General features: G+C 37.5%; 1 protein-coding gene across 6 annotated transcripts in view; it reads right to left on the reverse strand.

Annotated features, from left to right (window-relative positions):
- PDE7B (phosphodiesterase 7B) overlaps nucleotides 1–23,550 on the reverse strand; it is a 169,553-nt gene extending 146,003 nt beyond the window's left edge. For 3 of the 6 annotated variants that reach the window (XM_072927033.1, XM_002194363.7, XM_030269577.4), the window contains exons 1-2: nucleotides 23,410–23,550; nucleotides 23,155–23,269 (exon numbers count right to left, since the gene is read on the reverse strand). In XM_072927033.1, coding sequence (XP_072783134.1) covers nucleotides 23,155–23,175 — 21 coding nt within the window. In that variant the 5' untranslated portion in view covers nucleotides 23,176–23,269; nucleotides 23,410–23,550. Of the gene's footprint in view, nucleotides 1–22,705; nucleotides 22,834–23,154 lie in introns of all 6 variants that reach the window. The other 3 variants (XM_072927032.1, XM_072927031.1, XM_072927029.1) reach the window with 2 other exon arrangements.
- Nucleotides 23,551–24,462: the final 912 nt, after the last annotated feature.

The following is a 24,462-nucleotide window of genomic DNA, read 5'->3' on the forward strand; positions in this document are numbered from 1 at the left end:
GTTTGTTTAATCTTTAGTGGAGCAAGTACCACAGAACATGAGTGCTTTATGCTTGTCAGGACCTTGCAAATCAATAGTAGCCTTCTGTTATCTGCTGCTTTGAGCTGGGTGAGTTCATAAAGCTGTAGTCAGTCCAAATCCACAATAGATATTGTTTGGAGGTTACTTTAACCAGCCACACACCATTAATAAAATCAAGAAGGAGACATTTTCCTTGGCGTCTGAAGAAACATTGCCTGCCACTCTTTCTAAAGGGTTTCTTTACTTCTTCAGAAATATCAAACTGGAAGAACTTGAGGGAACATACTACTAGCATTGAAAACATTTTAATAATATATTATTATTACCAATTATTGCAAACCACATGTACTTTGTCCTCTTGCTACAACATTTTTTTAAGAAAGAAACCTGTCAGATTTGAGGAAAAGACCAATTTCTTTAGTTGAAATAAAAGCACAGTAGCCTTTGAGATGTGATTCTGCACTTGACTTATGAGTACAGTACAGCACTGAGTATAATAGCTAGAAAGGGTGAAAAGTCCAACCATCCCCTAGAGTCATTAGGTGCTTAGGCTGCAGCAATGGATGAACTAATTAAATAAAAGTGAATTAGACTGGAGCCCTTCTTGGAAAAATACTTGGCTAATGACTTTGAAAAGAAAATGTCAACATACATTTTCAAAGTGTTGCCAGATTATACAATAAGGTAGTAATAGAAAATCCTATTCCCTTGAGAAATTTCTAGACCAGAGCTTCACAGGGCAAAGACAGCAAACAAGACCTCCATTGTTGTGACTTCCAAGTTCAGAACAAAGCTTGGGTGCAAGAATTTTCTTTTTTTTTTTTGGTACAATTTTTAAAAGATAATATGCAAACATTAGTACTCATTCAAAGCACACAATTCTGATTATGCAGTCTTTTTCCTAATTAATGCATACAACTAGGCAATATAGGAAAAAGATAATTTTACAAAAAGAATCATGAAGATGGAAGATTTCAATAAACTCTACCTTGATTTGCTGGAATAGTTCTTTTTGCAGGATCCCCTCTTCCATTTGCAGCATGCATGATCAAAGTATGGGAGCTGTATTATCTTTAGCCCTCTAAACTAAACAGCACACACTTTCTTTCAGTAAGACCTTAGATTCTAATTTATTCCCACACATTAAAGGAAAAAAAAATAAGTATTGTGTGCAAACACTGTGTGTGTATGTATGCGTGGGAGGTATTTTGCAATGTAGATGCAGCTGTTGCTTTGTGAGCTGCAGCTAGTAAAACTAGAATTATGAGCTGAAGGTGTCCACTTTCAGGTTCCCCTTGTGGCATTATGAGGCCCTTGTACATTTTTGATCCTGCTATTAACAAATATCTTTGCAGCCTTCTGAAAATTACTTTTGGCTTTGTCTGCAGGTCATTTCTATGGAAGGCGAGGAGTTATTCTGTTTGCTACAGTGGAAACCTTGATCCTGCTACCTTGCTGTATCGCATCCATAACAGATAGAAACACTTTTCTTAAGTTTCGGTTATTTCCTTTAAAAATTCAGGAACCTCTCCTCCTTTATCTGCTGAAAACAAATAAGACTCTACAGAGCATTTAAAAGAACCCCAATCGTCAATTTACTTCAGTTAAAACAAAAAATCCCCACACTCTCTTCTGAGTCTGCATTTGAGGAAAAAAATCTAACTTCACAACCTGCTGATTTTCTCCCACTGAACCTCTGCCTGGTTTATCAGGTCAGTGACAGTGCTGAGGACTAACCATCATTTGGTTCCTGCTGCTCACATGGAGTTCCTGGGTTATGCCTCCTAATTAAGGGATAGATTGTTACTTTGCTTCATAAAGACTCAAATATGTGCCAATAGGGATTTCAAGATGAGAAACAGCAGCTTTACAAATGGCTCAAGTATATTTTTTAAAGTGAGTTATGAATTTCTATTTGTTACTTTCTCAGGGTCCAAGTATGAACTCAATGGGAATTGTGTTTTAACATATAAATATCAAAATAATACAAGTAATTTGGAAATACAAATTCCAGGCATTAAAAATTGGGAAAATCAGACAAGAGTATGCTCAGACTTGGGCAACAGGATTATTTGTCATCTGCGAAGATTATGCCCCTAGAACTTCAGAAGGATTCAGCTTTGATTCATATTTTACGAATTTATACACTGATAGAACCCTTGAACATAACCTGTCTTAAGTAGCAACAAGCCAGGTTAGGCAGGTAAAAATTGACTACTTACATAGTTACTACATGGAAGAAGAGGTAGGAGAATGAAAATTTCACAATCAAAAACAGGAAGGCAAAGGAATTTTGCCTGCCTAACAAACAAAATATGAAGGTAAAAATACTGAACAATAAATTTGACTTAAATATTGGAGAATGCTTTCATACAGTGCAAAAAGAGGATAAATTATTGAATGTATAACTACTAAAGACACCAAGGAGATGGAAGCATGAGAAGCTAATGTGTACTGATTACTTTGTATAAGTATGTGTCATACAGAAAGAGAATTCACAGTGCTTGCTCACATTTAAATTTCGAGGGTGAAAGACATAATATAAGGGCATCAGACCTGTAGCTCTTAAGTAGCTAGTAAACTATAAACTGTGTATAAAACATCCACATTCTCAAATAACTCTCAAGCACAAAGAAACAAAGGTACAAGAGGCTGAAATAATTAATTTTGACACAATGTGAGACCATGACCTCCTATCAGACAAAGTTCTTGTTCCTGTTTAAGGCTGATCACAGCTGAGCTGGTCACAGGATATCCCGAGTTGGAAGGGACCCATGAGGATCATCAAAGTCCAGCTCCAAGATGTATAACTGTACAACTACGAGGCATATAAATGCAAAACTTCAGACACTGTCAAGCACTCAACATATTGCAACAGAGATCCTTTCTCCTGCCCTTCTACAAGTCTTATTTTAAACAAATAGTGATATTGAAACATGAGTAATGGAAGAATGCACAACAAAGCTGGTAAGATCTTACGGGCCCAAAGAGGAGGCAAAGGGCTCATTTGTCTTTGCATGGGAACTTCTTTTTACATGGAAATACAAGAACGCTACATGGCCACCATCATTGTTAATGCAGTCCCATGTGGCAAATGAAGCGGGTGTGCCTTGCATAAAATGTTATTATTAGGTTGTGCAAATATGATAAAGAACAATATTTACATGCCATTTACAAATTACAACTATTAGGAAGATGAAATATAAACACTTAGAAGACACTTTCTTCCTAGCAGGAGAAATGCTCTGATGAGAGAATGGATTCAAAGTTTACTGCAGTCATAAAGAGACTTCCCATGTATTCTATTGGGCTTTAGATCTGCACTTAAATCACAAATAGCTTTGCAGATGAGAATAAGAACATTATACTAAAGAAACAAGATAATAAATAATGAACTGCAAATTATTAACCTGAAAACTACAAAATGCATTTACTTGTTATGGAACGATTTTGCCTATTTTGCAGCATTACTGTCTCCTTCTGTCTCTGGCAAATGAAAGAGATACTGTTGTATTATGTATTTATCACATGCAGGCTTCTCCATGTCAATAACTGACCAGGAGCCAAGTAGGAGTTTATAAATGTATTATAATTAAAAATTCTTCAATATGACAAACACAGCTGTGCAAGGACCACAAATGTGGTATGTAGGACTTAAAAGCTTTTTACAGCTCTAGTATTAAAAGTCTGGCTCATTAAGAACTAGTAAGCCTCTTACTGTTTTTGTCAAGTATTACACCAAATATTCACTGAATTCACTTTTCCCAGCCTAATGTAACTCCAGGCCTGCTGCTACCTAGCTATTACAACTTATATTTGCAGTAGAAAAATGAAGAAAAGCAAATTCTGTCATATATCCATGTGAAGAGCATTGATCAAAAAACACATTTGGAACATTATGAGATCGTCAAAGTCTTCACAAAACTAGCATCCAACTATTATGTTGACTGTTTCAGAAAACTCTCTTTACATAGAACCTTGTACAAACAACACAGCTTTTTGATTTATTAATTATTCTGTAACTATAATATTTGGTCGCACTTGGAAGGTTCAAGTAGTGTATTGCTAAAAACGCACTGTAAAAACTTGAAATGTAAGCAAGCCATGTAATGTTTTAATAAAATCTCAGTTGATGCTGATAATTACATCATCAGGTTTCAATGTATGAGATTGCAATCTATGCTAATGTGAAATTAAAATTTCAGCAAACTCTGCATACAAACACCGTACAAATCGAAACACATTCAATTCCACTGTGTTGAATGCAAGTTTGGTTGCTAAGCAGGGAAGAGCCATGTTTACACATTCCAATTGGCTGCATCCTCTAACAGTGTGATGAACAAAAGATACTCCTGAAATTCAATACAAAAATCAAGATAATTATTGCCAGCAGGTGGCCAAGAATTGGGAAATACAATTTATCCATACCTTGCAATGGAGTTTAAGAAGTAAGCTAGGCAGTCAACCTATCCCCTAGGTGTAATTTCTTTCAGAGGTCTCAGGTAGGTATATTTCTATTGCCGCCAAAATGACTAATGACCACAATGTTGAAATGCCACCTTCTGAAAAATTCCACAGGCCTATTTGTTCTGCATTCAGATCCTCAATTTCTTAGCTGGTAAGAAGTTTCTTGGCTGACTAGTTACTAGTTTCTTGTAACTAGTAACACTAGTTACTAGTTACAACTAGTTAACTAGTTGAAGTTAAAGAAGTTCCTAACAATGGAATAAGCACAGTGTAGCAATCAGCTTTAGAAAGAGACTGTTTTACAAGACAGATAATTCTTACTTGAGAATAGAACAAATCCAGCTTAGTTACATTGAGATAACAGATACAGAGCCCCACATTAATGGAGTGAAAAATAATTTTGTTGAAAGATTCTTTGCCATTTCTTGATCAAGATGAACCACATGGATGATTGTATTAATCAAAGAGGGCAGACTGGGGCATGTCAGGAGATTTAATAAGTTCTGCAGAGTTTTGGTTCCTACTGTTGTGCTAGTTTCTCATGGTTATTGTGATATTCTGGCTCTGCTGTAGCTCACAGGAGTTTTATTACAGAGCTCATTACATTCACTTGATACACTTTAATTAAAATATTAATTAAAGATAACCGTAACCAGGGACCTGGGATATACTGTGTGAGATCAGATTCATGGAATGACATGTTACTTCTCATCTTCAAATGTAGACTCTTAAGCAGGGCTGCCACACAGAAGCAGGCTTCCTACTTTACCTGCTGATGATAGGGACAGCATACTAGGTTTTTCAAGGTCATTCTTAAACCGAGAACTGTTTGAGATTTATGCTTTGCTTGTAGTAAATTTCCATTTGTTTTGATTGAGAGTCCCAGGAATTTTCAGGGATGTAAATATCTGAATTATAAATTAAAAACATTTGCGGTAGTAGGCTTTTAGAGCAGAGAACATGCAGCTGATGCTTTTACATAATCCTGTCCCTCTAATACAAGCTATTAATCAGTGGGATCAGAAATATTTTCCCTTCTGAATAAAGCTAGCAAACACAGGCAGCAGATATGCTCAAAAAATTAGAAGTTGTAAAGGTAAATTATGTGCAAATTACAATGTGGCTTCCCTGTGGATTTCACAGTTTTTGGAAGAGATACAAGTACCAATGCCTGGGCATGTACACACACATACATATACATAAACAAAATCAAGCCTTCAAATTACCTGTAGTAGCAATTATTTGGAACATCATAAGAAATGGGACTCTTATTCATCTTCTGAAAGCATAAATACTGACTGAAAGCATATGTTATATTTGAAACATTTACTATCATGTTCCTTTTGAACTCTAATAGTATACTAATGGATGTGCCAGAAAAATATCAAAGCATAGATGACCTAGAATGCCCAGTGGCAAAAGGGTATGTTATTGAATGTGAATTAATGGATAAAACGTTCTGAAAGATAATTTGATCTGATTAATAAAAGCAGGAACAGACATAATCCAGAATATCCTCAAAATATTTTGAAAGATAAAGGAAACATAAATTATCTACGTTGTTTTGGTAAAGAAGCAAAGGTACTAATTTCAACACTTACTTGAAATCATTCGTTGGCTTGGACCTCCCTGTCACAGAAAACTTGTTAATAGAGGGATGTTCCTTCTATTTTCTCCCGAAATGATATTACTGGCATTTACTCTTCCAGCTGGTGCCTGCTGGCAGTGCCACAGCAGTGGGCTTGGTACTCTGCTGGCCTTATGTGTGTCATTCCTGGAGTCCCCAAATGGCTGGGTTGGAAGGGACCTTTGGAGACTGTCTGGCCCAGAGCCTGTCTCTAACACACCCCATCATACACAGTGACAAGATCTGTTCCAAGCCTTCTCTTCTCCAGGCTGAACAGTCTCCTAGCTCTCTCATCCTCTGCATGCATGACAGATCCTCCCAGTCCTTATCCATCTTTTTGGTGATTCATTGACCTCATTCCAGTAACTTCATGCCTTTCTTACGCTGGGGGGCCCAGAACTGGATGCAGCGCTCCAGATATGGGTTCACAGCATGGATTGTTAATAAACTGTGAACCTCTAAGGATCTCAGTAAAACTTGTCATTAAGGACTATGAATTAAGAAGGCCTACAAAGTCTTTTTAGATTGAATCAAGACTGATTTAAAGGTGGGCCAACCATTTAACTTAGCCAGCATGCATCAAAAATAATAACTTCCAGTGAAAGTATCGTTTGAATTCCCCAAAAAGAAAAAAAGTGCTTTTGCTCTGAAGTAAATATAAAGGATAACATCTATGTCATTGAAAAAAAATGTTCTGTACTTCACTAGCTCATTTTAACATACAAAAATTTAGATATCAGTTTATGCAACAATTTAACTATGCAAATATCAAATCTTACTTTTATATGCTTGTATTGCTTCTTCTCTTTAATATGCAACAGTTGACTTTTGCTTCCAATTAAATGACCAAAGTAGTGCCTTTCTCCCTGTGCCACCTTGGCTGCACAGCAGCTGGAGCAATGGAGATGGCAGAGGGAAACGGGATAGCTGCAATGCAAGTAAATACATCAGGAGCAAAAATATGGGAAAAGTGAAAACCAATATTTCCTTCTTTTCATTCAGGTCTGTCTTTGGCTTTGCATTTTAAATGAAAGATAAACTTTGTTGTGATATCATGAAATAATTTAGAAATCTTTGACAAAATTTAGTGTAAAAAAAATCTGCCTTGTCACAATAGAAAAATTCACTGGTCTAAAAAAGCATTGATCTGTTATTTTATTTCACACATTGAAATAGGAATAGAGTCAGTTTAGCTGTCAAATCATTCTGTATATCAGAATTAAGCAGTCCAGTCTTTAATCAGATAACAGATTTCTAGGAATGGGCAATATTGATTTATTCACATGAAGATAGAAAATATCTATGTACATCTTGATACCATACATCTTGGTGTTGGTGGTCAAAAACTTCTTTCTGATCCTACAGAATACAAATTCATACCTTCAAATATGGATGTACTACCCTTAACTTCTCCAAACATCACACATGTATTAAAATTTCCTTCTCACTCCTTTCCAGTAGCAAACATGCCTTCAGATACTAATTACTTGGAATTTATACTCTCTTCTGCTAGTTCTCAAGTCCACCCTTCACTTTTATTTAAAAAAACAAACAAACAAACAAGCAAACAAGCAAACAAACAAACAACAACAAAAAAAACTACAAAAAAACAAAAAAAAAACACCAAAAATTTGTTCACGGTAAGAACAACTTCCACAGCTTTCAAATAATGAATCAAATGAAGCAAGAAAACACTCTCTGCAGCACCTGAATAGCACAGGGAAGCCCTGTGGCTTTGCAAAGATGGCCCCTGTGGGTTGGTCTTCTAACAAACTGTCATGTGGTCATTTGACACTTATATTCAAATTAAGAGAGTGTTCCTAAATAGCTACAGAAATGCTAATTTGACATGGCTATGATGCATACAGAAAATCAGAAGTAGCAAGCAGTTATGTTATTATTATATGTGATTTTTGTAAGTTGTTTATACTTTGTTCTTGAAAATCAGCACTTCAGACTTCCTACATGTTGTACTAGAAGAAGATATTATGGATTTGTAACTTTTTATTTTGTAGTATTGAACCTGTGCCTAGTGCTGTTTGTTTTTACAAGAGTTATTCTCAGTTCATTCATGTAAAAATTCCCATTTGCATTCTAAATTATCTTCTACTGTTAGTAACAAATCTATTTATGGAGATTTAATAAGGAGATCCCTAAGTAGGTCTGGAAGGCTAGCCTAGTTATTCATAACATTGACTTGAATAAATATACATTTTAATTTATGGTGGTTTTATATTACTATAAATCTTCCTACAGAGAGCTTCATAACATTTTAAGGAAACCTTTTTATTTTAGGGAAGAAAATAGTTTCAAAGTGTAATAATGAAATGAAAGGAGCATATAATTTTTTTCCTTATTTAAAACAAAGAAAAATAAGATTGTGGTCTGTGATTTTCTACATGTAAGTATTAAGGATCAGTATTGAAGGATCAAGTATGAATCAACTTCTAGTGAGTTTGATCTAAGATCAATCACCCGTACAGTCTGAATTAATAGCCCATTTCAGTTTTTTCTGTGTTCATCCCCACCAAATAATTTATTTATTCCTTTTTCCATCATTATTTTAGTGAATGTTAATCTCTGACATTACTCAGCAAACAATGTTCTTCACCTGACCACTGTAACTCACTAGTACAGGACCTGTCACGTCAGGAAAAACCCAAAAAAACTCTCAGTAACACTAGGCAGACACAGCTGATAAAGAGCAGTGACGTACCCTGGCACATCAGACCTCAGCCACCCGTGGGATGGGCAGAGCAGTTCCCAGGAGCTGCCAGCGAGGGCAGAGGTCACCAATGGCACCATTTGGTGATCTTGGTGACTTGCCACCCACACCATGAGGCACAGCCAGGCAGACCATGCAGCAAGAAATGGTCTGGAGGCAGGCAAACCAGGCAGCACACCTGGTTCACCATCAGCTTTCAGGAGCATGTAGAAGACAGCTAAGCAGGTCTGTGGGCTAAACTTCCATCAGGCAGAACTACACTAGAATTTCACTACGAAACAGAACTGTGGAAAGTGATCTGCCATTTCTTTTCAGCAACAGATATATATATATTAAATCTGTGCATTTTTTTGCTTCTTGATAGGATATTTCTGATTATGGCAAACAACAAGCTTTGCTGTGCAAAGAAAGCTGCTGCTTGTCTGCCTTTGGAAAATACAGTGAAAGTAACTTCCAGGATGAAATCAGACTCTTAAAATATTAAAACAGCAAAGTCCAGGAAAAGTCTGAGAGTACAACTATCCAAATCTTATTAAGCAATTGGTTTGTTTCATAGGAGTTAAACTATTTCCTAGCATTTAAATTATTATTTTTCAAACTGCATCTTTTATTATTATCTTCCTACATCATGGGGTGATATTACATGAAAAATGCAGAGGTAATATTCCAGTGTGGCTGGTATGAGTGGAGCTACAAGGAAAGGGAAAATAAAGAATTAGACAGACCGCAATGCCTAAAGGCCTCGTGCATTGTTTGTAATCAAACACTAATAGTCTAGTTTGATGTTTCTCAGAGTGATGTAAAACACGTGGTAACCTTTGCCCATTCCTCACTCTGGAATTCCCATGTACCAAATGCCACTGAGGCAGAGCAGCTTCCCTGGGATGGCTGCCAGCACTCTGAGTACAGCTTGCTGAAAATAAACCTGGTGCCAAGAAGATGTAAAGGGTAATCGCTTAAAGGGAAAGATGCCATCAGGGGATTAAGCACAAAATGACTACAGCAGAGAAAGAGGGATATACAGAACAGAGAACAGAATATATGTCTTTAAAGTAAGAAACAAATGACAACTTCAGAAAAACTACTACAGTTCCTAGGGCTTATTTCATTAGTTACAATAATTTCAGGTGCCTGTAGGCAAGTTTATTTTAAATTTGTACTGATTTCTTCAGAATGATTAGGAATCTGGAATTTAGACAAAGGCATAGCCTGATTTGCTGATGTACTAGTGACAAGAAGATGCCTGCCAAATTCACAGTTCTGCCAAATTCATTTATTTATGCACAAATACTTGTTTGGAGATATGGCAAGGACTTTTTAATCCCAGAAACTGTTTGATATTTGGCTTTTCAAAGTAAAATGCAATAGAGATTAGCTGCCAGCATATTAACACAGAACTTAAAGCATGTAAACCAGAAAGACCTGGTTGATAAATCAGGAGAGCAGGATTTTTCTTATTATTAGACTCATATATAAGCTGAATTCTAAAATTTGAAACAATAATAATTTCTTTATTAACATAACCCTCTTCCATATATGGAAGATTACTATGAAGCCAAGCAGTCTTCTCCTTTCATGTATATAAAAAAAATTTTATTTATGTCTACCAAGTTTTCTGTACCATACAGTTTTTCAGGATATCCTGACAGCTTAAGTATACAGTCACAGACCTGATCCTTCACCTTATGAGTTTGTGTTAGATCCTAATTTCTTGTTCATATCTGTATTTAATAACAATTAATAGGTGAAACCTTTCATAGTGATATAAAATATAGAAGGATCTAGAAACACTTCAAATCCACAGATATAGTTTGTCAATTTTCCAAAGCAACAATTGCCTAAATATCATACAGACTTTCTAAAAGCTATTTAGTAATTGAGAAGTCAATTTTTGGTACTGTGCAGGGGTATTGTCCTGCAGAGACCCTGGCACTTCCTCAGTATTTAAACACCCCTAGATGCAAAGCTATTCACCTAATGAAATACATTGTTAAAGATCTAAAATATTCAAAGTATTTAAAAATCAAAGTTCTCTGTATGAAAAAGAGAAAAAAAGAATGAGCATATTCGTGCTCTTGTGAAACATTATTTGCAGGTAATGCCACAATGACTTTTATTTCACACATCAAATAAAATTGCCACAACAAATTCTCAAAGACTGTGTGAACCATCCAGATAATTGCATGCAATGGGATCTCACAGGGTGAACCACTGCAGCAAAAAAAACATTTTGGAATAAAAAAATAGTGATTTTCATTGTTGCTTTTTCCTAAAGGACAGATTTTTACATTTCCAACAGTCTTCTTAGGTTTTGTTCCGTTTTGTCCCTCATCCTCAAGGGTGAGTACTTTCCAGTACTGTATAAACTAGGACTGTGGTATCTGTTATATTTCATTTGTAGTCTCAATTACTCTCTTTTAAACATGTGATAATTTCTTAGAAAAATTGGGAGAAATATTTCTTGTACTTGGAAAGGGAAGTGTTGAGGAATATGATAATGCTCAGTTTCTTAGCAGCTCATTTTGAAATTTCAGAGATGTCTCCTATAAAATCTTTATCCTAACGCTGGAGACAGCCTTTATGTCACCACAGGCATGCAGCCCACCATGGTAAAGAAATCTGTGTAAAGCTGGACTCAAGCCCCTGAGAGCCCTGATGTTTAACAGAGCAAGTTTTTTTTATTAACAACTTGTGTAAAAATACTGGAGGGTCAAAAGATCAAGACCTGATGGAAACAAGGAGAAACAGTGCTGATATAGACTTAATATCGGCAATTTTAGCATCAGTATCAGATAGAGAAAGGTGCATTATTACAGATGTTTAAGATAGCAAGATAGCAATTTCCCCCCCCCCCCCCCCGCCCCTCATTCTCTGCATCCACCCTTTCCCATTTCTTCCTCCTCTACTCTTTCACTCCCTATATGCCCCCACCCTGCTTGCATAATGGGAAGCAGAGCCAGGGTTTTTGGGTTAGAGACGACAAATTCTCTGTGGGAGATTCTGCTCGCAGCCTGAGCTGTGCCCAGTGATGCTGAGGAAAGCTGCACTCTTAGAAGAGCTATGGGATCACTCATCCTCTGCTGTGGAGGTGCCTAGAGGAAACAAAGCTCCAGGGTATGTGAGGTTTCCACCTGCCTGCTGGAACAAGTCTGAACTCTGGATTCAGAGGGAGATGGGTACAGTTTGTACTCAGGGTGCATATGGTAGGTGAACTAAACACCTCATTTTTATTTTTTAAAAATTAAAAATCAAATAGATACATTAATTCATTCTACCCTCTGTTCAAGGATTCCAAATCCCTACTACACAGAGCAATTTGCTGTAACAAATTATTTCTTTTATGAAATGGCAAATTTCCGTAGTAGAAAACTGTGTCAACATAAACTGCTTAAACAAATGTTTGATTGTTCTGCAGTCAAATAACTAGATTCACAAAGAATAGGAAGCATAAGTATTGTATTTAAAAACTAAATGATCTCTTAGTTAATAAAGAAAATAAATTCCTGAGTTTAAAAATATGGAATGACAAAACTTGAACCTCCAACTTTTAAAAGATTTATGCACAGAGAAGGAAGCCATTTCCAGAAAGCAGCCTTTCATACATCTGCATTTCTACCTGTGGGGAATACACGTGTCTTACTTAAGTGACTGTTACTGATCTGATTTACATTTTACATACAGTATTTTCATACTCTGCTGCTACTGCAACACACTTTGCAACATAGAGCAAGAGCCTTAAATAATCTCTTAGCTCAATACAATTTTTCCTAGGCTAGCATTTCATTTGGTATGAGTCTGAACATGATATTGTGTTCCTATTTGGGATACAGAGTCTCTGAGACCATATCTGCTTGCCTTTCTCTCTTTCACTCTCTTATCATTCCCAATCAGAAATGCTTCTGACATCTTCTGATAGATGAGGCCAGACCTTTTGCTGAAGCCTGCCCGCAGCGCAGTGCATCGACTGCCTGTAACTATGCTCACAGATCAGAAGGACAGTGTACTTGCAATGGTTCACAATCAGAGGAAAAAAAGATTATTTTCTCTTTTATATTTCACTTTTTAAAAATCAGTTAGATAAAAGATTCTTTATCCCTAAATGAAGTAAGAAGATAATTTTTAGAAGTAGTAAGCAGCTGCTATGAATGTAATATAAAATACAGACGGAAAGGTCACACTTTTCAAAATGTCCCCAAAACATTTTAAAGAAGAGGGTAAGCTTGAAAATTCTGAATCTTTCCCTAAAAAGAATCTTCATTTAAAGTAAAAGTGTTGAGGTGACCAAGACAAGCTAAAACTTTTTCTATGCCTCTATTCGGAAAATTAATAATGGCAAAGCCTCTCTTAAAAAAAAAAAAACAAAAACAAAAACAATTTTTGTTTTATTCATGAGTGTGTTCAGAAACATCCTCTGTCTATATGAGGGTTTTCATTAATGCAGCTTTTTACACTAGACTCTGAGAAGAGTGAATGCCATTGCATGCATGAAACGTGAAAAATGCCTTATAATTTCTTATACCCTATACAGTAATGTCAGAACTTATGCTGACACAATTTCATATATGCCTGGGCTAAAACTAAGGCCATTTCCTTCACATAACTGGCTTTCCAATGCACACCAGAATAAACTGGCCAGAGAGAATGTGGAGTCTCCCAGACCAGAGATATTCCAGAACTGTCAGGATGCAACCCTGTGCCATGTGCTCTAGGATGATCCTGCTTGAGCCAGGAGGCTGGACCAGATGACCCACTGGGGTCCCTTCCAACCTGACCCATTCTGTGACTCCATGGGCTCCTCTTCCAGCTGCAAAGAACTGCAGGAGCTGCCTGAGGTTCACAGGCAAGATGCAGAGGTTAATTAGTAAATAACCTGTGTGCTCAGTAAGTACTTGAATCTGAAAAGCAGTGAGGACAATTTAAGGGACCAAAATTATAGCACCACTGGTGACTTAGTAGAAATGTCTGATGGTGGGCTGACTTCATAAAAGCTTTTCTGTTCTGTTTGTCACTGAAATCTACAGTATCCTGTATCTCAGAAACACCCTATCCTTCTCTACATTGCACTTTATTTGTTGCCAGTGCAGACAAATATGTTATGTGTCAAATACTAGGGTAAAATATGTTGAATCTCATGTCCCAAGAAGAACCACAAGAGCAATTCTATTGACAGCATTATTCATATTTGATGTTTTAATGTAAATTAGCTAAACCAATTTTTTTTCTCTCTGCTGCACTCAAGTGGCACTTCTCTGCAGAACTCAGTAGTATCACAATTTGGATCCCAGTTTGCTACAGAGACTGACTTCCTATTGTTACTTTATAAATTAATTAATGTCTTGCATACTTGCAACATGGACAAGAACTACCTGGTTCAAAGGCACTAGATCTGCTTGTGTAGAACTTAAAAAAGTGTAAAACTCTTTAGGTAATGAAGAAGTTCTTAACATCAGATTGTGACTAATTTTCTTTCTGCTACTAGGAGTAAGAGCATTATTTTCCATGCCAGAACCTATAAATCAGTGTGGTGAAAATATCATTTTAAGAGAAGTGTTCTCAGGAGAAAATAAGGGTTGCAGAGTCAAAAAGGAGAAGTGCCCTTTAATATAATATTTCAGAAAATGTCTCTAGAAATTAAGGAATTAGCTCAGAGACTTGTGAAATTCTCCTGAAGTCAGAGCTGAAGAAGTTCAACTGCCAAAGTATTGTCAATAGATGACAATTAAAGTGTGTCTAGAAAGCACTGAGACCTCTCTGCTAATTATTTTCTACATCATAAACATCAGGACCTTTTGAGACATTTTAGAAGTTGGTTTGCTTATTGGCAAACTAATTTTCATCAGCTATCACAAAAAGGTGCAATGCCAAGCACAAATTGGCACTGAATGATTTTAGCCTTATTTTTTTGTGAAATGTGAAAGAGTTTTCAATAATAATTAGAAAATGGCAGAAGTCAGCACCAGCTTATTCACATTGGTAGTAAACATGATTAAAATTTTTGAAAAATTATTATCCAAGTGATGCTGTGAAACCATGAATACCAATTTAAAAAATTCTAAGGTAGCGGGACCAAGCTGTAGTGCATATTAGGTGGTCCAGATAACTGTGATGTTGCCCCAGAAGAGGCGTTTTGATCAGCTGACATATCTAAACATTATAATCTTCCCTTTGTCATATTATGGGATTTGAAACAATGTAATAATGAAACAATATTTGCTACAGTGTCTAAGCCAAAAAAACCCCAAAAAACCCAACCAGAATTCCACACTCCTTTGCTCCGGTAGAGAAGCCCTGAAGGGCTGAGCTCGGGGAAGGATGAGAACAATAATATACCTGTAGTGCATATGAAAACCTCTTTTTAAAGCACATATGTTTCATGGTTAAAAAAAAAAAGAGCACTCTACACACAGGTTTTCACGCAGAAATAATCTATTCAGCATTATAGGGATGCTACAAATAAAGTGTGGATTGATGATTTATCCCCCACTTATTTTGAATATAAGAAGCAGAAGTATAACTAAGTCTGTTGGTAGGAGAGTAAGAGGATTGCTGAAACATTTAGAAATTAAAGGTTGCAGTGATCGCTAGGCTTTCAATTCAGGTCTATAAAATAAAACTAAGCAGACACTTTAGAATGGTCACTGAATCGTCCCCAGAATTTCACAGAGTCTTCAGAGGTGGAAGAGACCTTGTCAATCATGTAGTCCAACCATCTATCACTCACCAATGCCTGTGAGCAGGCACCCAAACCAAACAATGTCCCTGTACTCCTCAGTCCTAGCAAGCAAGATAGACATTCTTCAGAAGAGGTGAGATGTTTTTTTCCCCCTCTGTAAAATACATCTGAGCTTTCTTCTTAAAAACAACTATTCATTGGTACAAAAGTTGTTCAGAAGGAGGTGCTCATTTGAAGAAAACACCCATCAGAAAAGTTTCTTGGGTTCAGGACAAAACTCCTGGAGCTGCAGGTAAACGTCTGCCTGAAACCATCTTAATGTGCCCCTTCAGCAGTGTAAAAGCTCCAGTTCCACGCTGGGGCTAAAGCTGGGGCAGTGGACTGTGGTTGCCTCTATGAGGCCCATGAAGACCCAGTTCAATCCTTAGGGGACACTACAGTGGAAATCCACCTCAGGAAAGCTTTACGGAAGTAGAGAAGGAACTTGAATCTTTTCTTCCATGCCTTCTTGAAAGCACTAATAGCAGGCTACTGGCTACTTCTGTCTGTCTAAGGTAGAAAGGGAAAACATTTCCCAGGCAGCTTCTAACACACAGCAATTTTTCAGATCCAGCCATTTCATTTAGAGACTAAAGTGAATTTTAGCTTTTTAGAAAGCCTGGCCATTTCTAACAGCTTTGATGATGATATATAGGATGGACTTTATTCAATGTTCTCATGTTGCACTGGTGTTTGTTACCATACTATTACAGAGGTTACACTTTCGTAGTGGTTAGGATTGCAATAGTTATAGTTTCATGGTTCAAATAGACAGGATGTTAAAATCCTACTGCATAAAATTTTCTTGTGATACAGCACAGTGCATATTGGTTCCTAAACAAAATTACTGTTTTCCTGTTATTCCTCAGCTTTTAAAAATATTACTTACATAGCCATGTCCTTAAAGCAGATCATGGTCTGTTCTGAAAATGAGCAACATCAGCCCCTTCTGTATTACAAATATATAAAGTTTTGCAGATGCTAGAACATAAGCTAAAAATTAAATGTAGGTATCCGATTTCAAATAAAATCTGGTAAACATTTTTTTTTCTGTGAGAAAGGAAAGGAGAGAAGCATGGGGTTAGAGTGTCATGGAAGGAAAAGAGTGCATCACAGCTTCTGTGGAACCAGAAAAGCAGCCCTGTGGTACCACAGTGCTGAGGAAGTTGTGGAAAACTGGTATGAAACAGGTATGATGCAAGGTTAATGAGCCTAAAGTTTGATCTAACCATTGAAGAGAAAGAATGCATTTTAGGCCTGAAAGCTCAGTGTGTCTGATCTTTCACAGGTATAAATTGATGGAGTCCTATTAAACTTGGTGGAATCATGACATTTTACACACACTCCACAGCACTCCAGTTCAAGTCTTGTTTTTGTCTTTTAGTTGCTCTGCTTTTCAAAGAAGTCCTGGTAAAACAAACCAACTTGTGCTGGAGGAATTTGCTTGGTGAAGAAATATATTCCAGTTATATCTGTCTAGCTGATACTTACACTTCACTCAAGAAAATTATTTTTTAATGAGAGAATTTTATTTAGTATTGTAAGAGTGTTTTCAAACAGTTTTAATAAGTATTCTCAGATCTGCTGAAGCAGAAAGCAACTTGCTTTCCTCCCAAGTCCTGAACATGGAGAGCTCCTCTCTTTCCTTCACTGATCTGTGCAAGTTCTTTATTAATAATGAATAATTATTATTTTCCTGGCTGTTCTAAGGACCATAATGATTAAATGGAGTTACACTGCCTAACTGCATTTATGATGGCCATTCTGATACTACTTGAACATTTTTATTAATAGATACTCAGATGTTATGTCAGTGTGTAAAACAAGAATGACTCTGCATACATTAGACAGAGCCAAGTCATACTCCAACATTTGAAACAGAAAGGGTTCTAGAAAACAGCCTGTTTCAATATGGTTCTCAATTAACACAAAGCCAGAAGTGTTCCTTCTCCATGAAGATGTCATGCATCTATTTTCATCTCTCTGGGTGTCAATGTGAGGTCTTCTCCTCCATCCCAGCAGCCTGGTATGCACCAAGCCCTCATTCTGTCTAACCTTCTCAGAGGTTCAAAGCCAAGTGGTAAGTTAAGGAAAAGGCAAAACAAAATATCAGGTGTTGCCCATCTTCAGTGTACTTCAGCGTGCAGCTGAATACGTGATCCTCTACAGAAATATGAAGCAGATTATGTCCTCTGGGACTGTGCAAGCAGAGGTCCCAGTTGTCACTCTCTACCTGAATCACTGTACATAAAGGGGGAAAATAGCTGCACCCTCTGGATGACAGCTGAATTTTTGAGAAAATAGTGAGGTGTTTCATGTCAATACGTGTTTGTTTGCACAGCAACCACCTGGGGATTCACACCTCTTTTACCAAGGGATGAATCCTTGCACACTTGATGCTAACTCTGCCAGCTCATGTTAAGACAAGCCCCAGAACCTAGCTAGTCTTTACATGCCCTGTAGGAAGTGTATTGAGTTGTGTTGGGGAAAAGAGAAGGAATAAGAACAGGAGCATACGTATCCTTTCTTTCGGAAGTAATAAAGGGCAATTGCCAATGGGAGCAGAATTGATCACACAGTAGATCAATACCATCCTCTGGGAACTCTCTAGTTAAGCTGATGTTTCTTAATTTCATTTATACAGATGTATATTTCTCTAAGCCATTCCTGAGTTGCTGCATATTTAGTGACAACATGCCTGCCTCCTGCTTTATTCTTTGAAAGCTAATGACCATCCTTTTCAAAACACCTTGCCTACATACAGAGGGGTTAGCATCATAGACTCTGCTGTGAACAGCCATGCACAAAATTGTATACAGGTCCTGACAGCAGTTGCCCTGCAAGTGTGTTTTTATGCCACCGCAACAATTAGCTAAACTTCATTTGACAGCAGATTCTCTGCTCTTCTGTTCAATACCTTACACTGCCAGCATTAACACACACACATCATAGTGAGATATTAGTTGGTGAGGTTTCTCATACCAGAAATTTTTGTGGGTGACTAGTACAGACCTACCAGCCACAAAAAAAAAAAAAAAAAAAAAAAAAAAGAAAAAAAAATAAAGAAGCCTCTGCTACTGTTTTCTTTAAAATATTTTTTTAAAAAATAACCTACTCCATCCAAGGGAAGTAAATCTTGCTGCTTGAGTCTGAGGGCAATTCTCTTTTAGCTAAAATGTAACAAATTTATTTCTGTGTGACTGGAAGAATCCTGACTGTTCATGCCACCTATTAAGAGGAAGAGGTCATCTGCTATGTTTATCCATCCAGGCAACCCGAGTGTCTTATTTGGCTGGACAGCAAGCTGTCAGAGGAATATCATATGCCACCACAAGCCTATGTGACTTAAATAAGTAGCTGAACGGAGTTCTTATCCATTCTCACTCATAGCTCCTACTGGGAGAAAGAACAGAATAAAAAAATGAAACTCAATAGAACCCTTTCATAAGTTTAGTTTCTCTAATTTGACACTGTTTACATGCTTAAATGATAGCCCTAGACTTTTCACTTTTCAAAGAACAGAACAAAGGCCAAATGCATATCAAAATTACTGCATCAATGGACTGATGATATCACACCATTCAATGCATGCAAAAGACTGCTGGTTTTTGAGAATTGTCTCTGTCACAAACTTTTCACTCACAGTTTTGCCGCTGAAGCCTGGCCTCTGGAAATACACTGTTCGATCTGAACAGTGTATTTGGCTCTGATTTGTTAATTTTCTACTCTAAAACTGGAGGCTTTAAAACAGATAGCCATCACTACCCCAGACCTGAGCACTGTGAACCCTTGCAATACATCTTCTGAATCCCACACTATTCCAGGATCATAGAAATGACAGCATTCAGAGCTTCAAATACTGTTTTCCAATGCGATGTTTTTGGAATGTCACTGTAGTAAGAATAATGGTAAAAATTAAATTTAAGAGTTCTCCACAGTTTCTAGGATGATACAGAATTCTTTTTGCAGAAAAATCCTTGCAGAAGTTATCTTTTCATTTTCAAATTCTATTAATTATTGAAGCAAATTGTCTTAAATAGAACAAATGCATTCTATCTCTCTAGTATTTATACAAAACTAATACTTCAGATCTGAAAAACTGCTACTACTGTCAGAAGGCATGTTATTCCACTCATTTACTGTGAAGCACAAAACGTTGTTAGCAATCCTTATCTGATTGCATATGTGGTACCTGGCACTGTGAGCCATCTTCTGAGAATTATTCATCTTTAGATGCCAAAATTGATGCACCTTGTGGTGGCCAGAGAAAGAAAAAAGCATCAGAACTTCTGAACTACTTTTGTACACTTAGGCTTTATCCGTGTCCCAGTGTCGTCAGGGTATAAACTCTAAATAACATCAATTCTACACCCTGAAGCTTGTGACTGAAAAGTGCAAATTTCACACTAGAAGTAAAGCTAGTGTTTCATTGGGAGTGTAAGAACTGATGTCCCTGCAAGGATAAGCCAGCTTGCTGGCTGAGGAACAAGAAAGATGAATTTCACACTTCCGACATCTTCTACCCTATATGGATGCGAGAGGAGGAACACTGAACCATCATTTGATTACAAAAGACTTAATTTTATTCTGGCAGCTAGTAGGACCGCAGCTGTCCCTTTCACTTTCACCCTGTGACAAGCACATGGAATGTTGTAATAATTTCAAGCATGAAAATGAAGTAACAATGATGATGAACAACACGGAGTAGCTAAGAATTCCTATTTACATGGGATATCTTCCAGGCTGCAGCAAATTACTTGTTTTTCTGTTAGCTCAGAAACCAGAGCCAATCTCATCAAGAGCATATATCTACCTTAATTTGAGGAGAGATTAAGTCTCAAATATTTCTTATTATTAAATAGAGATGTGTCAGATTTTGCTCTATTCGCAGTAATGGCTTGGTTAGTAGCTGGCATTTTTGCTTCATACAGCTGCTATAAAGGAAACTACCAGTACAAGAGCAGTTTTTTGCCTGAGATTGAAAAATTACAAGAAAAGCATATATCTGTCATAGAAGACCAATTTTCAGACCATTTCTCTTTAAAATATGCTTTAGCTATTGGTAGAAGAACCACATGATTAAAATATGCTTTAGCTATTGGTAGAAGAACCACATGATTAAAATATGCTTTAGCTATTGGTAGAAGAACCACATGATGAGTGAAAAGGAATTACACATGATCAAATGTCTCAAATATACATCACACTTGCAAAGAAGACACTGGAAAATCAGTCTGCTACCATGACTTACCTAGAAGTCTGGTAAGGGCAAGCAGAGACGTCATTTTCAAAAGGGAAAAGGACATAAACAGGGAGAAAGGGGAGCTGCTGTTATAATTATATATTTATATACTATTTTACACAATTAAACATATTAGAATTTTAAAAAGTGATCTGTAGTGTATTGGATTAGGGTCAGCAGACTGTGCCTTGGTCTGATGAAATCACTGGAACTTCGCTGGTGACAACTCCTGTCCACCCTATGGAAATTAACTCAGAAGAAGCAGCCATTCATAGCCCATGAAACTTCTGCAATACACAATTTCTGGAGACAATATGAGCGCAAATGTTAATAAGTGTTTTGTCCACTGCAGAGAGGGCAACCTTAAATTGTATTTTTTCTAGATGCTGAATTGAGATTGTTCAGAGGAAACACTGCAAATAAACTTTTCTTACTAAATCAGCAAAACTCATTTCCTCAGCTGAAGTCCACTTACCATATTTTCTATTAGTACCACCACTAGTAGTTGCTATGGAACATGGATGCACCAACACTTAGACAGAGAGCTTAAAACCAAAGCTTCTCTAAAAATTCTTTATCAAAATAATTGAATAATTCTCTGAAATTATTATAAATAAATATCTTACAGGTTGTCTTTTGGAAACTTGAATATATTCATGTAGTTACAGGGTTTTTCCTTACAGAACAGGTTATAGTCTCTATAGGCTGAGACACACTCTTGGTTAAATTTACAAATTAATCATCTAATCAACACTCTGTTAGCTAGCCTTTCTGAACTTGAGCCTAGAGAAGTATTACTTTGGTTTTTGAAAACAGCCGGTAGTTCACATAGTAAGAATTTGGGGAGGGCTGAGTTAGACAGAATGACAGAGATTACAGAATTACAGTTCACCCAACTAAGCTTGACTTTGGGTTGTTGGATATGAGAAAATATCTTCCTGCATCTTCAAAGAGATGGGGCACTACAGAGCTTATCTGTGGCAAACCTCTTTGTTTCTGCAGTCATCAGTGAAGATACAGCAAAGGAAATGGAGGAGCTGCAGTTATGCATTTGCAATACACAAAGTCCTTGTTTTCCCACTAGGCACTGCAGAATAGCAATTGTCCATTCACAGCACATAGCACATCCTCTGCATTTCAGAGCTAATATTTTTGCAGTCCTTAAGCTAGCATGCTTTAGCCTAGTGTAGTTAATGTTTTTAACCCTATGGGGTACACTGCAGGAGATAGGTGTGCTCCTGTTCTGGTTCTTGTTAGAGGAATTGGTTTTTTAGGTATAATTTTTAAAGTTAAACCAAAATATTTTCAAATTGAAGAGGATTTATATCTACAGCAACATTTCAAACAGACCTATGAAAATTCTCTTTCCACAAATCAGAAAAATATGAAGACTGCTGGTCATTGACTATATCTGTATATTAATCCAATTAACAACAGAAATCTCCTGTCTTGGCTGGAGTTATTTTTAAGACCACTTGTACACACACACACAAGCTCTGACAAGTGACTCTTACTCTTATAATTTAGAATCACACTCTTGGAAACAATGTTAGTTTGATGGTAGCAGTTGCTTTCATTTACTGCAGCACACACTGCCCACTGTGATGCTGCAATACTCATTCAAGGCAGATTGCTGGCTCAAATATGAATTGAAGCTATATGCTATCAAACAGATGCCAAGTTACATCACTTCAACTCCTGAGCAAATTCCCACTTTTCTCTGGTTAGGTAGCAAAAGCTGTATGAAAACTGGTGTTGATATAAGACAACCAGCTCTCTCCCCTCCCAGTGGGGATCTGTTTCTTAGTCAAAGCTCAGGCTCCTTCTTAATTTTGAACTTCTGAACCCAAACAAAAAAAAGAGCAGTACATGTACTCCTAAAAATGAAGACGATATTCTTTTCTGCTTGACCTGTTTATTTCCAGCTCTTCCTCCCTCTGCTCTGACTCTCAGAAAAACTCACAGCCCCCTCAGGATAGGAACAAGTTTCTGTTTTCTTCTTCCTTCATCTAAGCCAGACAAGTCTCAGGTCTCCTCTCCTGCCGCAGAGCAATAGGAAAACACATAGAAAAATCAACCACACTTTCCCCAGCAGAGTCAGAAAGGACTATTACAAGAGATACTTTTAGCAATCTTCTGTAACCATCAAATGGTTAAATCAACATAAGTTAAAATTTTCATCTAGTTTGAATAAAGAGAAAAAGGTAGGAAATTCAAAATACAGTTGCTGTAGTAACAATCACCAGTAAAAATCTTTTCCACTAAATAATAGTTTTATCTCCCTCTCCCCCTCACAATTTTAGTTCCCCTTCAAAAAAAAAGAAAAATCATGCTGCCTCTTTTAGATTTGCTGTACGTACCTCAACCATTAAACAAGACATTTAACCATAGTGGCAGTTCTGTGACCTTTGAATGCTGTGAAATCTCTAAGCGGTGCGGCTTGTTCATGAAGACTTGTACTGCAGAATCCAGTAACTGCATCCAGGATTGGGAACGGAAAGAAGTAACGACAGCAAACAAAAATAATAATAATTAAAAAAAAAAAAAAGGTGGGGGAAAGAAAGAAAAAGGAAAGAAAACCTCCCCAGGTCCCCCAACCCAGCCAGTAAAACCACCTTAAGAAGCGCAAAGGCTCGGGAAGAGAGCGCACTTGAGCGCGGGGTGCGGGCTGGGGCTGCGGCAGTGTGGCTGCCCTGTCAGGCAGCGCGGCCGGCCGGGCTGGGAGGCGCTGGCAGCGCCGGGCGCGCAGCGCAGACCAATCCCAGCCCTGCTGCCAGCGCCGCCGAGAAGCCTTTTCTGTTTATGTTTCCTCATTTCGGGAGTGACGTCAAAGGGTTTAGTTTTTCCTCTGCATGTGCTATTAATTTTAAACGACTACTATGGGAGGAATGTGGCAGTGATTGAGGCGGGCTACCCTAGGCGAAAGAAGCCGGAGTCATGATTTATCTGCCCTGGATTCAGCTCAGAAAGATTTTATATCCAGAGGTACTAGAAAGATCCAAAATGCCCTCACGACATGGGGAAAGGCTATAAATATGCTCACATATATTGAAGTGTTCTTAAATAGACACAAGATGTTTTCCAGGGTGAGCTGGGTAATCTCTATGGGTTGTGGTGCAAAATCAGACCTGATTCTGCCCTCGCCCTAGAGTAAATCAGGAACTGCTTGTCTAAGTTCAGCAGTGTCACACCAGTGTAAACCTGGCTAAAGAGATAAGACTGAGACTACTGTACACATCCTTTTATCAGTCAGCAGGAGCTACACTGCAGATTAGCAAACTGCTTTTCTACCCCATTGGAATCACAGATATAGTCACCCCTGAGGGCAGATCTGGGCAAACAATTGCTCCTTCCACCAGCAGATCGCAGTCCAGCTGTGCTTGCCTCTGAGCTCTGCTGTGGGCCACCATACAGCATTTTATTTAGTACCAAAGTCCACATCAAAAGGCAAGAGGCAGGTAGACCTTGGCTTTCAGTATAACCACACCATTGGCAGTGGAGAACCCACGTTGCTGAAGCTTCAACAAACAAATAACATTCATTAAGGTCAATTAGCATGGGCAAAAAAGGCCAAAACAGCACAAGATAATTGATAGGAGGTCACTTGACAACAGTAAGTGTTGTGTTACTTGCATCATTCTAATTTTATCAATTTGTTCTTCTAGGGA

This window comes from Taeniopygia guttata, chromosome 3, assembly GCF_048771995.1.
Source record: "Taeniopygia guttata chromosome 3, bTaeGut7.mat, whole genome shotgun sequence".
In the NCBI taxonomy this organism is placed as follows: domain Eukaryota; kingdom Metazoa; phylum Chordata; class Aves; order Passeriformes; family Estrildidae; genus Taeniopygia; species Taeniopygia guttata.